The sequence below is a fragment of the Salvia splendens genome, chromosome 21 (assembly GCF_004379255.2).
Source record: "Salvia splendens isolate huo1 chromosome 21, SspV2, whole genome shotgun sequence".
Lineage (NCBI taxonomy): Eukaryota > Viridiplantae > Streptophyta > Magnoliopsida > Lamiales > Lamiaceae > Salvia > Salvia splendens.
This window is the reverse complement of record NC_056052.1, coordinates 2362295-2375657: the sequence shown is the minus strand read 5'-3', so window position 1 is coordinate 2375657 and position 13363 is coordinate 2362295. Positions and strand designations below refer to the sequence as shown.

The 13363-nt window shown below is 36.8% G+C and overlaps 4 protein-coding genes across 8 annotated transcripts; 1 reads left to right on the top strand and 3 right to left on the bottom strand.

Moving 5' to 3' along the window:
* Nucleotides 1-2874: 2874 nt before the first annotated feature.
* Nucleotides 2875-5332, top strand: LOC121784931 (F-box protein FBW2-like). 4 transcript variants are annotated; one of them, XM_042183207.1, is made up of 3 exons: nt 2875-3077; nt 3765-4086; nt 4521-5332. In XM_042183207.1, exons 2-3 carry the CDS (start codon nt 3779-3781, stop codon nt 5170-5172), a joined length of 960 nt encoding a protein of 319 aa, XP_042039141.1. In that variant the 5' UTR covers nt 2875-3077; nt 3765-3778; the 3' UTR covers nt 5173-5332. The 4 variants fall into 4 exon arrangements, with proteins under 4 accessions (XP_042039141.1, XP_042039140.1, XP_042039142.1 ...); XM_042183206.1 differs by having other exon boundaries at nt 3756-4086; XM_042183208.1 differs by having other exon boundaries at nt 3740-4086.
* Nucleotides 5333-5360: 28 nt separating this feature from the next.
* On the bottom strand, nt 5361-7616 carry LOC121784932. Its single transcript, XM_042183210.1, has 3 exons — nt 6917-7616; nt 5825-5935; nt 5361-5727 (listed from the first exon to the last, which is right to left on the bottom strand). Exons 1-3 carry the CDS (start codon nt 7484-7486, stop codon nt 5536-5538), a joined length of 873 nt encoding a protein of 290 aa, XP_042039144.1. The 5' UTR covers nt 7487-7616; the 3' UTR covers nt 5361-5535.
* Nucleotides 7617-8553: 937 nt separating this feature from the next.
* LOC121785116 lies at nt 8554-9286 on the bottom strand. 2 transcript variants are annotated; one of them, XM_042183477.1, is made up of 2 exons: nt 8792-9286; nt 8554-8719 (listed from the first exon to the last, which is right to left on the bottom strand). In XM_042183477.1, exons 1-2 carry the CDS (start codon nt 9284-9286, stop codon nt 8687-8689), a joined length of 528 nt encoding a protein of 175 aa, XP_042039411.1. In that variant the 3' UTR covers nt 8554-8686. The 2 variants fall into 2 exon arrangements, with proteins under 2 accessions (XP_042039411.1, XP_042039412.1); XM_042183478.1 differs by having other exon boundaries at nt 8839-9286.
* A 139-nt stretch (nt 9287-9425) lies between these two features.
* On the bottom strand, nt 9426-12432 carry LOC121785114 (phospho-2-dehydro-3-deoxyheptonate aldolase 2, chloroplastic-like). The gene is made up of 5 exons (XM_042183476.1): nt 11801-12432; nt 11052-11329; nt 10657-10933; nt 10311-10556; nt 9426-9852 (listed from the first exon to the last, which is right to left on the bottom strand). Exons 1-5 carry the CDS (start codon nt 12314-12316, stop codon nt 9598-9600), a joined length of 1572 nt encoding a protein of 523 aa, XP_042039410.1. The 5' UTR covers nt 12317-12432; the 3' UTR covers nt 9426-9597.
* Nucleotides 12433-13363: the final 931 nt, after the last annotated feature.

The following is a 13363-nucleotide window of genomic DNA, read 5'->3' as shown; positions in this document are numbered from 1 at the left end:
TACATAGTTGATCATTTAAAAAATATATTAGAAAAACAAAACTAAGTGGTTCCATATCCATCATTTGAAATATGATGGACTAGTAAGGATGATTTACTAATGAAATTAGTGGTTCAGCGACTTTCAATAATTCCAAAATAGTATAAATAATTTTCTTTAAAATATGAATATGTATTACTGTACATTTCATTGAAGTAACACTATCATCACTCTCTAAAATAAATAGAAAAGAGGAATTATGTAAATATATCATCCCTCTTCCGAGTAAATAAATAATAAAAATGCTTGAGCATGAAAAATAAAACCATTAATTTTTATTCTTCTACTTATTAAAGTTGACTAAAGTAATATTTCATGTCTACTTATATATATGAGTATTATACACTTTTTCAACAAAGTCAAATTGCCATTTTTCAAAATAAGTATCAACTGATTATTACTACTTTTATTTATTGCAATTCACAAAATATCCGAAAATTTAAGAAAGAGATTTCTAGAGAGCGAAAAAGAGTAACTTCGTTTTTACTTATTTATTGAAATTTCTTATTTTTCGATACACAATGACATTTAATTCTTTGAATTTGTAAGCCAGTAAGGAGAAAAAATTCAATGGACTAGGCATACCACCATGAAAAACTGACGTGGTATGCCCTACCAATAAAATTTTGACAACTAGATATATATATGGCCCACATCTCCGGCTATAAACACACGTGGCTCCACAGATATAGAAAAATTTTCGTGTCCCATACATAACACATATTTATATATACTCACATTAATTCCGCAATATTTAATACACTTAAATCTTTCACATTAAATAAAGATTGCGGATAAAAATTAACATACGTATATAGTTATCACCAATTTACATGGTGGAAAGTTATATTTTATTGCTAGCATTGCATATAGTATAATATTTAATGGGATTGTTTTTTTTTGTCTTAGTGCTGTGCATAATAAATTATCTATATGAATAATAATATAGTACTAATTATTATTTTATTTTTCCATGGCACGTTAATTTGATAATATTTATATTCTATGCTAAAATATAAAATTAGTAGTTAACAAAATTAAGTTGAACCAAAAAAATATTTTTAATATATTAAAATTTTGTCAATATACCATAAAAACACTATAAACAAAATAGAGTGAACGATTGTTATACTAGTAAATAGGAATCAAATATATAATATAAATAAATAAAACTAATATACTCAAATTGATCACCAACCATAAAGTTTAATCATATAAAAATTATTTGATAGTTAGTACATAAAACATTTTCCGAAACAAAATAGTTTCAAGAGTTATTTGATGACTTTAAATTTGAACTATTATTTAAATATTTTATTTATGAAACTGTTTTATGTTAGTAATAAAAATTACTTCCCACCATATAAATTGGTGATGTATATATACATGTGTAATTTTTTTCCCACAATCTTATTTGATGTGAAAGATTTAAATGCATTCAATATAGGTAATTAATGCATGTAAGTATAGATATTTGAGTTATATATGGAACACCAAAATTTCCGTATACTTATAGGTGGAGTTGTGAGCTATGTATATATTTAGTTGTCAAAATCTTATTGGTAGGACATACCACATTAGCATTCCATGGTGGTATGTCAGGTCTACTGAATTTTTTCTAGCCAAGTAAGTGTACAAATCTAATCAAATCTAACTAAATAATCACCCTAACTAGAGAAAATAATAAAAACAAAATAAAGAATTAAACAACCACACCGGCTCAATCAATGCAAATGCTGAAAGTAGATCAAAAGTACATCGACAAAACTAGGCATGACAAATAACGCATAAACCAACAACAAATAAAATCTCTCGTCATCACAATAAATTTTCGGGTTTTATGTATTGTAATTAGATCCACGTCTTCAGTTAGTATAAACAAAAAACGACAAATAACGCATTAACGAACAACATACAAAATCTCAATAAATTTTCTTATTGTCGTTGTATCCATGTCCTCAGTTAGTATACATTTAATTCTAACATATCCAAATAACGCCCCAATTTTAACGAATAATGCAATCAAAGAAAATATCTGATAATCACAAACGACAAAAAACAGAAAACTACATATTAAAACAGAGACTATTTAACCCATTTACCATAGATATAATTAATAATATTACTTTCAACACTATCATAATACATAGTTGATCATTTTAACAATATATTAGAAAAACAAAACTAAGTGATTCCATATCCGTCATTTGAAAGATGGATGGACTAGTAAGGATGATTCACTAATGAAATTAGTGGATAAGCAACTTTCAATAATTCCAAAATATATACTAGTATACTATATATAAAAAAATTTCTTTAAAACACTCTTACTCGGTTTGTAACAAACACTAATTTACTCCAATTTCCCATTCTACACCATTTTCCTAATTCATCCAATTCTAAATAAGAAGTAACATCTGATTTCGTCTATAAAAATTGATATACCCTTTTACTACTAGTAACTCATAATTTATAATTCAATTATTTCTTTTTATGAATATTATTCTTTTCATTGAAGTAAATCCATCTCTAAAATAAATAAAAAAGAGGAATAATGTAAATATATCATTCCTCTTCAGAATAAATAAATAAATAATAGTAATAAAGTAAAAATTCTTGAGCATGAAATAAAAGTATAAAACCATAGTTTTTTATTCTTCTAGAATTCTACTTTATCAAATTTAACCAAAGTACTTATTTTATCTCATGTCATCTCCTTTTACGAGGATTATACTTTTCATTAAATACAAATTGCCATTTTTCAAAAGAAGCAAACTTATTATTCCTATTTATTAGTCACAAATTTACGTCACAAATATCCAAAATTAAGAGAGAGATTTCTAGAGAGAGAAGCTTAGTTATACCAATATCGAATCTGCTTTTGTTTGTATTCACTTGTTTTAGCTGTGTTGCTTTCCTTCTCCCTCCCCCCCTCTCTCCTCTCCTCTCCTCTCCTCTCCTCTTCTCCAATTTCGTGGATAAACCAAACAGCATGCTTTCATAGATCCAGATTGTGCTCAATCGCTTCCAATTACAAGGTAAATTAATAATCTTTCTCTGTCTAATTAAACGTGATTGATACAAGGCTGCCAAGATTTGAGCTTTCCCATCCGCGCTGCAAATTAAGGCCATTTATTTATGTGGGAAATTATAAATTTCTGATTTTGGATTTTCGATCCATTTCTGGAAAATTGTTGAGGCCATCTTATGATGTGGGGGCAGCTACTTTTCTTCCCTAATTTGATGTGTGCTGTTTTGATTCATATTGGGATTTATCAGTTTTGTTTTTGCTTGCAAATCTGGGAGCTGGATTTGGACTCTGACGTCCTTGTATTGTTCATCGCATCTGTTCCGTTTTCCGTTTAAATCTGGGGCTTTGCATTTATTGTGTATTTATTATTCCTTACCTGCTGCTGCACCATTCAGTAGAGCTGGTCCCTTCATCTAGTGGTCTTTATCATTGCTTCCATGAATTCAATTGGAAAATTCTGGTACAAGATTTTCATCTTGCTGCTTGATTTGATATGTTGGTGAACCTCTCCTTGAAAATAATGAAGGGAAAGAGTATCAGTGTTGTGGTTATTTAATAATGCTTCTTCATCAATTAAGTGTCTTGTTTCACAACATTTCTCATTGCATTTCTTTATGTTGTCACTGTTAGGAACATTTCCTTTGAATTGATCTAGATTATATTGCAAAGTCTTGATTTTAAGCAGTTTGTTTAGAGGGTTGAGATAGAATGGACGAGGCGTGTGATTTTCCGAAATGGGACGAATTGATACCGGATGCACTTGGGCTGATATTCAAAAAACTGTCTCTTGTTGAGCTGCTAACTGTGGTGCCAAGAGTCTGCAAGTCTTGGGGAAAAGCGGTGTCTGGGCCGTATTGTTGGCAAGAGATAGACATTGTTGAGTGGAGCAGGACTCATGAGACTGAACTCGTTGAACGGATGCTTCAGTTGCTCGTTTCAAGAAGCTGTGGCTCGCTCAGGAAGCTCAGTGTTTCTGGTGTTTCCAGTGACCAAAACATTTTCTTCATAGTTAATCAGTAAGTATTAGTTGTGCTTTCTTCGTATCTTTTTTTTTTGTTTGAGTAATGTATAACTTGCTCGTAATAAGGTGAAAATGCAGTGAGAATAAGTGGATGATGCCAAATTTGTGCATTGACCTTCAAATGATTCAAATGGACTTGTGATTTGATTTGGTGTTTGTTCGTGTCATCCATTAAAGTTTGGCATTTTGCATAGATTGCAGCTCTTGCATTGTTATTAGATGTATTAAGAGGGGGATATGCTTAAGTAGAATAATTCTAATACCATAAGCGCTCCTTTGCTAGGCGGTATGTGATGTTTGATTAGGATGTCTTTTAGTACATATGGTATCAATATCATGTTGCATAATGTGTCCACTGTTGTCTTGTCACATTATTTGTCATATTATACCTTTTCAAAATTGTCTTATATGATTCACCTTGGTTTCAAGTGCTCAATCTCTAAAAACGTTGCACCTGCCCGGAAGCCACATGAACAATTCAGTAATGGAGAGGGCTGCCCCAAAGCTATCATGTCTGACTTCCCTCGATTTGAGTTACTGCGGCAACATAGGAGCTCAAGCCCTCGAAGCAGCTGGGAAGCACTGTAAATCCCTCACCACTTTGCGAAGGGTAATGCATCCGCTGGAGGTGATCGACAAGCTTTCCCAAGACGACGAAGCCCTAGCCATCGCTGCCACAATGCCAAAACTGAAGCATCTAGAGATTGCCTACTTGCTCGTAGAAACACCAAGCGTAGTCAAGATTATCGAAAACTGCAAAGAGCTCGAGTTGCTGGATATACGAGGATGCTGGCAGGTGAAGCTGGATGAAAAGTTGGTGAAGAGATTCCCTAATCTGAAGGTTGTTGGACCCCTTGTTGTGGATTTCTATGATATGAATGGCTGGGATAATTGTTCAGATAACTCGAGTTCTTCCGGGTACCTGCCTTGGGACTTTGCAGACGACGTGGATGATGAGTACAACGAGATGCTGGAGAACGATTTCTGGGAAGACGAACTCCCTGTAGAGGACGTTGGGATGTGGTTTTACTATGACATAAACGTTGCGGATACTGGTTATGATTGGCCCCAGTCTCCCTAAGTTGGTATCTGCATCTTCTGCTTTGTGATACATGTCATGTTAGTCTGGCAGCTTTGAATGTGTGCGCTTTGTAATACATCCAAGTGTGTGAGCTTTGCAAGGTATAAATGTGTAAGGAACTATTTGGCCTAATGAAATAAGAATCAGTTGCTTATTCCTACTTTTCTGCAATAATCAAATCAATAATATTGACTACTATGAAAATTTGATGCTGCATTTCATTTATATTTTGATGAAATGTTACAACAAACATACTAAACATAGGGCTATTAGCTCCCTATGTCCAGTTACAACAACATGATCTCATCAATTTTCTTTCGACTATCAAAAAACAAAACCATAGATTCAGACGAGGCTCTGTGCTTATTGGCTCGCGTTTGCAACATCCAGATTCTCGAGTTTGTTGCTTATTTCTGTGTTTTGTTCGCCGGCCATTGATGATGAGTTTGAAGCCTCTGGTTTGTTCGGGTCGATAGTTTGTGTAGGTTTGCTATTCAACAGATTCCTAGCTTTTCCAGTAGCAAGGATGAGGTTCAGCACTTTCTCTTGTTGTTCCTACATGAAATTCAGGATTGAAAGGAAAATGAATAGTGACAAGTTTCAAGATATCGATGTAGCACAAGCGGAGATGGTAAATATTGATTTGCAGTACCTGCATAGCTAGCAGAACAGTGTGAATCTCCCCGAGTTCCTTCTCCAAAACGTCTTCACGTGCTGCCAATGCTCGGGTGACCTCAGAGTTCTTCCGTGCCAACGCTGCAGTCTGAGATTGAAAATGGAAAAAGAAAAAAAAAACAGAAGTTAGAAACTTCCAGAGTCCATCAAAGCACAAGCAATGCTGCTAAACCACTCCACACGATCCAGAAAATGGTGTACGTTATGAGCAGTTGAGCACCTCATATAAATATGAAACGGAAAGTTGCTGGGGCTTTTCAATAAAGGTGAAAGGCATCACAAAACATGTTCTAATCAACCCATCTTAAATAGTTTAGGATCCTATAGTGCTTTTCATACTCTCAGGCTGATTGAACAAAGTCATTGTAAGCTTCTTATTCCGACACAAACTTCATAACACTAAATTAGACATTTCCTGTCAGTAATCCGACTCCCAAAATGACCAAGAACCAATAAGATTTGTTCAACAACCAGCACCTACTCCAACATTCGCTTCCCTACCGTTCGATCCCTAACAAGAAACAGCAGTGGCCTGTATCAATTTTGCAATTTTGAATGATGAATATATGAAGCACTCATGTCAAACTTGAAAGCAAGTCCTACAACCTCAAGGCTGTATCCTTCTTGATTCTTTTCAAGCAAATTCGCAATTCTCCTTTACATATAAAGAGAAGAAAGAGCATGCTAGGTTATGGCATTGAGAAACCATTGAGCAAACCTTCTCCTCCTAAAAAAAACTAGGCATACGCCAGACCTATTCGCCATCAACTAGACGAAAAAACTCCAACGAGCAACATGCCTTTGTGTATCCTCAATCCTCATCCTAAACACACCAAAACTGATTCATTCATTTTCCTTTTTTTCCAATCCTTATATCATCCAATCTCATACAGTCATATATACATACAGCAACTAAACAATACCCAATTCAATAAAAGATAACTAATCATTTCACAAAATGCAAGCTATTAAGAAACGAAAACTTCACCATATCTATAAATAAACACATAATTCTCATCCAAATTCTCCTAAAACAAAATGTCCACAAGAAACACACAACCAACATCACCTCAAAGATCGGTTCTTTCAGAGATTTCCGGGCGGCCCGAACCCGAACACCGAGCTTCTCAAGCTGCCTCGACAGAGCCCGAATGAGGGACGCCGAGCTGCGCAAATCCTCCTCCAATTTCTCCACTCTCCTCAACAAATTAGCCCCCTTCGAGAACCCGGGCCCGCACGCCCTCCGCCACTGCCGCCGCCGTATCACCGCCCCAACCACGACGCTCGCCACCAACACCACACACTGCCACACAAAAACCTTGCTCCTAAACCACCAAAGAACCGCCCCCTTTTGCAAGCCGTAGCTCACTGCTGCATACAACGAAACCGCAGCCGAGATAGTTAGGCTCAAGAATTCAAGATTGGAAAGAAGATCGTCGAAATTGAAAGAGGCGGTGGCCTTTCTGAGGGGGGAAACGGGGGATTGGCATGTCAAGAACGCGTAATTGGGGAGATGGGGTCGTGAATTTAGGGGTGGAAATGGCGAAATTGGGGGTTTTGGGAAATGGGTCGGTGAGAAAGGGATTAGGGAAGAGATGGGATTCTTGTTTGTGAAGATGGATCGAAAAGAGACTGCCATTTTTTTCTCTCTGTTTGCGATTAGGGATTAATCATCCATGCTTCTCAAAAATTGGGAATTGTTGCTTAATTGAACAGTAAATTATTTATTATGTAGAAAAGCAAACTGCTTAAATCTTGGTGAGGGACAGCGTGGAGAAGACGAGAAGAGAAGAAGAGGCATTTGAGTAATTTCACATGAAACTAATAAATTACTACTAAAATTGCATTCGTTCATTACATAATAATCAAGTTATTTTCATACTAATAATTAGAACTTCATACAATTAAAACTTCAAATATCCACTATCCAAGTGGCGTATCAAGGATTTTGAATTCAATTGTACCAAAAAACATCCAAACAATCTTTTTTATTGTCTTAAATACAAATGTCTTGTATAGACACAAATATAAGGAGAGATAAATCTTTTGGACATAAAATATTTGAATAAAGTTTTAATCACTTTTTATAAGATAAGTACTAGTTTTAAGAAGTGAACTTTGTGAACATAAATAATTCAAGCAAAATGTCTATTATTTTAGAAAATAAAAAAATATAGATATTTTATTAGTTATAAATGTTTCATATAGATATGAATATAATTTCTACACAATTGATAAAATAGTTTATAAGTAATTTTTTTATTATTTGAGAATTTGATTAAGAAGTGTATAAACTTATTATTTCGATTGTTTTAGCAAAAAAAATACATCTATTCTTTCATTTGTTTAAATAAAACTAAACAAAAAAGGTAAATCAATTATTTTAAAGAAGTAAAAGGCTATAAAACTTTTAATTGTTTGAATAAAATAAAACATGAATAAAAGTAAACAAATTGTATTAACAAAACAAAACAGAAAAAGATTTGAAATAAGTAAAATGATATAGTAACTTTAATTGTTAGAATAAAAGAATTGAAAAAAAGATATAGAAATCAAAACATAAAAGAATTGAGAAAAAAAGGTATAGAGATCAAAGAACGAAGAAAAAAAAGATGTGGAAATCAAAATAAAATAAATGAGTTAAGCAACTATGAGGATATGAACTGAACTTAGAGCCTAGGCTTTGAAAATTGGGAGCATAACCACTTGACCAAAGAAGCCTTTTAATAAAAGTACATCAGTACAAGGTATTAGTATTCTAATTTGGGGTACATTTGTACCCCTTGTTCTAAGATGGATACACCACTGTCCACAATATATTTTCGTTAATCCTTCTCCATCATCCCAGGCCATCATGGTCGTTCCAGTGCATCTTCATGCATGAAAGAGATTAATTCAAATTAATTAAAAATTCACGGAAGAAAGGGAATGATGAAATTCTTACCTTCAGAACATGCTCAATGTAAGACACTATTTTGACCATCAACTCACATGTATTTCCGCTGTTTTCCCGGTGTTTGATTCTTTCTTTCGCCCATGAATCCACGAATGGCGACGCAACACCGATGATGGTTTGCACCACCATGCTCAGCACAATCTCCATGGTGGCTTTACCCACTCTGATCTCTGGGTTGAGTACAAGTACAAGAAGCAACAGGGCAGTGATGAATCCCACGAGCATCCCCTCTTGACTACCCCATCTCACCTGTTTATAAAACATTGCACCCTTCTTCAACTCCGACAGCGCTTGGGAAGCCAGATTACTTGCTTTGGCGACTTTCTCCATCAGATGAGTTGTAAGATTGCCGGAAAGGACTCCCTCCCGGATGCTCGGAAGAACACTCGTAACAGCTACTACGGCACGTGTATACATCGGCAAGTCGTTGACGTTGTCGTTGCGCTTCTGATCCTCCAGGAGGCTCTCTCCTTTGGACACCATGGTGCATAACAGCTTGCATTTGTTTTATAAATTCAAAATCGAAGTCATTGATGGACAATAGATTTTGGTCATTTGACATTGTTTAGAAGGCGAAAAATACAATTTAGGGGACACACGATATGAAGAGGGACCACAAGAATGAAGGCAACCAAATGACTTATTCAATAATAATTCAGAAAATCAGTGTAAGTTCACAAAAGAAACATAAATTCCACATGACTTCTACAACAGAAACAAACATATTTTGAGTAGGTGAGCAGGTTGTTATAATTTTTTTATCTGGGCTTTTTCGGCGGATTCACATTCAAAATCTAGGACAGGAGACTGTGAGATGCCATCCTCTTCTTCCTTAACCTCTCCGAAACAATGAAGGCCAGCTCCAGCGACTGCGACGCGTTCAGTCTCGGGTCGCAGTGGGTGTGGTAGCGCGAGCTCAGATCGTCGAATGTCACAGTCCGTGATCCTCCAATGCACTCCGTCACATTCTGTCCAGTCATCTCCAAATGGATTCCACCGGCGTGGCTGCCTTCTTGCTCGTGAACGTCGAAGAATGCCCTCACCTCGGCCTGCATTTAGTGAAGCTCGATAAGTAATTTGAACTCGAGTGATAATTTATTACAGTGCAGATCTAGATAGGAAGACGATGAGACACCCGGGGTTAAAATATTCAACGACGAGAATATTCTTAGCATAAGCAACTTGTCAAGGATGGCCTACTTAGATTTAAATAATTCATGTGGCAAAATGAAGAAAGCAACAGCTCAAATAATGGCACGCACCTAATTATATAGTTCAACTACCTCAACTCAACTACGCGCTTAAAAGACGTAGTAGCTCAAGATATTTTAAGTAAACACTAATTTTTTTAACGATTCAACCATTCTATCAATTGACATAGTCTAAATTGGTAGAATCCTTGAAAAGAAACCTTACACGCTTTCTTCAAGGCACTATTGACTAATGTTGATGTCAACAAAATATTATGGTATTTGCATAAGACGACGAGGAAAGAAAGCGAACATACCAAGATTGCATCAAAAGGACGGGTTTTGAGTCCGCAAGGTGCCTTGATGGTGTTTCCATGCATAGGGTCGCATACCCAGGTTACAATTTGGCCGGCTCCACGGACTGCCCTCACCAAATGAGGAAGCTTGACTCTCATATTCTCAGCGCCCATTCTGACAATGACAGTAATTCTTCCAGGCTTGTTGGTTGGGTTCAAGATGTCGATGAGTTTAGTAAGTTCCTTCGGGTCCATCTTCTGGCTCACCTGCAAAATGGATTCAGTAGATATCTAAGCTTGTTGCCTAAATTGATTGAGAATTGGTAACTCAGAATTACTTCTATAACTGTGTGTTAAAGATTGCTACCTTGATACCGAGAGGGTTAGAGACTCCTCTCAAGAATTCAACGTGTGCACCGTCGAGCTGCCTGGTACGTTCACCGACCCAGAGCATGTGGGCTGAGCAGCCGTAGTAGAGACCAGAGGTTGAGTCTTTACGGGTGAGCGCCTGTTCATAAGGAAGCAGCAGACACTCATGGGAAGTCCAGAACTCAGTTGTTGACATCACAGGGTGGTCGATTGTGAGTCCAGCAGCCTCCATGAACCCCAGGGCTTCATCAACCCGGTGAGCCAGTTCTTGATACCTATTGAACAATTCAAACATGGACTTTTAGCAACTTGAAAGGACAAAATAGTGTATCATTTAAAAAATTACAAGACGAGATCAAACTATAGAACTCTGATCGTTTCAATGCCACACACCTGTCGCCCTGTTCGCTGTTCTCGACAAAATCAAGATTCCACTGAGTAACTCTCTGCATTGCAGCGTAACCTCCGGTGGCAAATGCCCTGAGAAGGTTAAGGGTCGACGCAGACTGGCAGTAGGCCCTGATCATCCTGTTAGGATCCGGGATTCTTGATTTCTCAGTGAAGGCATCACCGTTGATGTTATCACCCTTGTAGCTAGGCAGCTTCACTCCATCCTTTTCCTCCATAGGGTCCGATCTTGGTTTGGCAAACTGCCCAGCCATCCTCCCAACCTATTGAAAACCATAAACAAAATTGTCAGTCACTGTTGATTAAGCAGAATCTGGAAATTTGAATCCTCAATAACTTTAACTCCTAAAACAAGAAGGCATGGAATGACAAAATCTATATATTAATGGCTTGTTATACTCAGTTAAAGCAAATGAACGTCAAACCAATAATGAATTATACCAAATCCCCAAACAGAATGGGCTCTACTAGCAACCTAAATCACCGATTCTGTTTCAGACTTTTATTCGAATAGAATGTTTGCATGAAAACACTGAAATCCCCAAATTGCTAGCTTATGTGCATTGAATCAATAAAAAATCGGCCTTAAAATCTGGAGAATACACTCATTTTTTTACGATCATCGCTTCGCTAGCTACTGATGTAACTACTTCAGATCTAAACACAATTATTCGAAATCGAATCGTCAATCATAGATTCCATTAAAAAAATCGACTCAATTAACAGATTCATACCTTGATAACCGGCAATTGACCTCCGAAGGAGAGGACGACGCTCATCTGGAGAAGAATCCTGAAGGTATCACGAATGTTGTTAGCACTGAATTCCTTGAAGCTCTCAGCGCAGTCTCCGCCCTGGAGCAGGAAGGCCTTTCCAACAGCCGCCTCGGCGAGACGCTCCTCGAGGCTCCGCACCTCTCCGGCGAACACCAGCGGCGGGTACGCCGCCATGGTGTCGAGCACCGACTCCAGCTCCGCCGTATCGGGGTACTCGGGGAGCTGCAGAGCGTTCTTCGTCTTCCAGGTCTCCGGTGTCCACTTGGCGGAGGAGGAAGTCGCCGCCGCCGCCTTCGCCGCCACCACGGGGGCCTTCGCCGGCTCCGCCGCATGCACGGCGGAGATGTGGCGGCGGGCGGCGGTGGAGGACGGGGCGCAGGAGAATGAGGGGGAATGGGAGACGCCGGGGAGGAGAGCTTGGGATTGGATGGCGGATTTGGAGGAGAAGGCAGCGGTGTTCGGCAAAGCAGACATTGTTAAATCTTTTTTTGATCGGAGATTTTTTGCTCTCGCTCTGTTAGTGTGTGTTTTGGGGGAAATGTGTGAGAGCGAGTGAGGAAGAGAGAGAGAGATGTCTGCAAAATGCTGAAATGTAGAATGGCTTTTTATAGAAGGAGAGTTTGGTAGGTGAAAATCTTTCTTTTCCCTTTTTATTTTTTAGTTGTATTTATTTATTTATTTATTTATTTATGTTTATTTAATTTGGTTGGTGAAATCTAAAACGGAGTTGTCAAACAAGTTTTTCAGAAGGTTAGGTGTCGGCTTCTTCAACAAAGAAGGTTGTTGGAATTTGGAACTATTTTTTTAAAATTGAAATGATCACAACAATTTTATGTGAACTCGCCTTTTAAAATGATACAAATAAATTGAGATTAGTCAAAATGAAATTTGGCCAGGGTTAAATTAGTTATAGGGGTAAATATGATATAGATAATTACTAGATACATAGTACAATTTATATTAATTAGGTGGAGAGGTAATGGACGGAGCTTTAAAAAAAATCAAATAGTGAATATACCTTTGGTCGCAAGTAAATATATAACTGAACAGTCTCCCTTACACCGTGTATAAACTACGAGATCAATGTCAGGATATTACATTGACTCATCTAATTATCAAAATCAACAAGTTTAATTATTCTCTAGTCTCATAATATAGTTGAGACATTTCGATACGAGATTGAAGAAAATTATGATTCTGTGAATTTAGTGAAGTATGAAGTATAATACTCCCTCCGTCCCGGACTACTTGCACTTATTTCCTTTTTGGGCGTCCCAAGTTATTTGCACTCTTTCCATTTTTAGTAAAAATTTTCACCTACAGCCGTAATATTTGACTTTGCTATACACTCATTCCTTAATCTCCATGCCGAAAAGGAAACGTGCGAGTAGTGCGGGACGGAGGGAGTACAAAATAAAGTAAATAAAAAAATAAAGTAAAAGAAATTAAAAGTATCAAAAGTATTTTATATATAAAATGAAATAATTCAAATATAATGGGATAACTACAAAATAATAATAT

What these genes read in the sequence shown, in the direction of transcription:
- LOC121784931 (XM_042183207.1), top strand. Translation starts at nt 3,779, where the DNA reads ATGGACGAGGCGTGTGATTTTCCGAAATGGGACGAATTGATACCGGAT. An exon ending in ATTTTCTTCATAGTTAATCA is followed by an intron (nt 4,087 to 4,520) that starts GTAAGTATTAGT and finishes CTTGGTTTCAAG; the next exon opens with TGCTCAATCTCTAAAAACGT.
- LOC121784932 (XM_042183210.1), bottom strand. Translation starts at nt 7,486, where the DNA reads ATGGCAGTCTCTTTTCGATCCATCTTCACAAACAAGAATCCCATCTCT. An exon ending in TGAAAGAACCGATCTTTGAG is followed by an intron (nt 5,936 to 6,916) that starts GTGATGTTGGTT and finishes TTTCAATCTCAG; the next exon opens with ACTGCAGCGTTGGCACGGAA. An exon ending in CTGTTCTGCTAGCTATGCAG is followed by an intron (nt 5,728 to 5,824) that starts GTACTGCAAATC and finishes AATTTCATGTAG; the next exon opens with GAACAACAAGAGAAAGTGCT.
- LOC121785116 (XM_042183477.1), bottom strand. Translation starts at nt 9,286, where the DNA reads ATGGTGTCCAAAGGAGAGAGCCTCCTGGAGGATCAGAAGCGCAACGAC. An exon ending in ACATTGAGCATGTTCTGAAG is followed by an intron (nt 8,720 to 8,791) that starts GTAAGAATTTCA and finishes TCATGCATGAAG; the next exon opens with ATGCACTGGAACGACCATGA.
- LOC121785114 (XM_042183476.1), bottom strand. Translation starts at nt 12,316, where the DNA reads ATGTCTGCTTTGCCGAACACCGCTGCCTTCTCCTCCAAATCCGCCATC. An exon ending in CTAACCCTCTCGGTATCAAG is followed by an intron (nt 10,557 to 10,656) that starts GTAGCAATCTTT and finishes TCCATTTTGCAG; the next exon opens with GTGAGCCAGAAGATGGACCC. An exon ending in GTCCTTTTGATGCAATCTTG is followed by an intron (nt 9,853 to 10,310) that starts GTATGTTCGCTT and finishes CACTAAATGCAG; the next exon opens with GCCGAGGTGAGGGCATTCTT.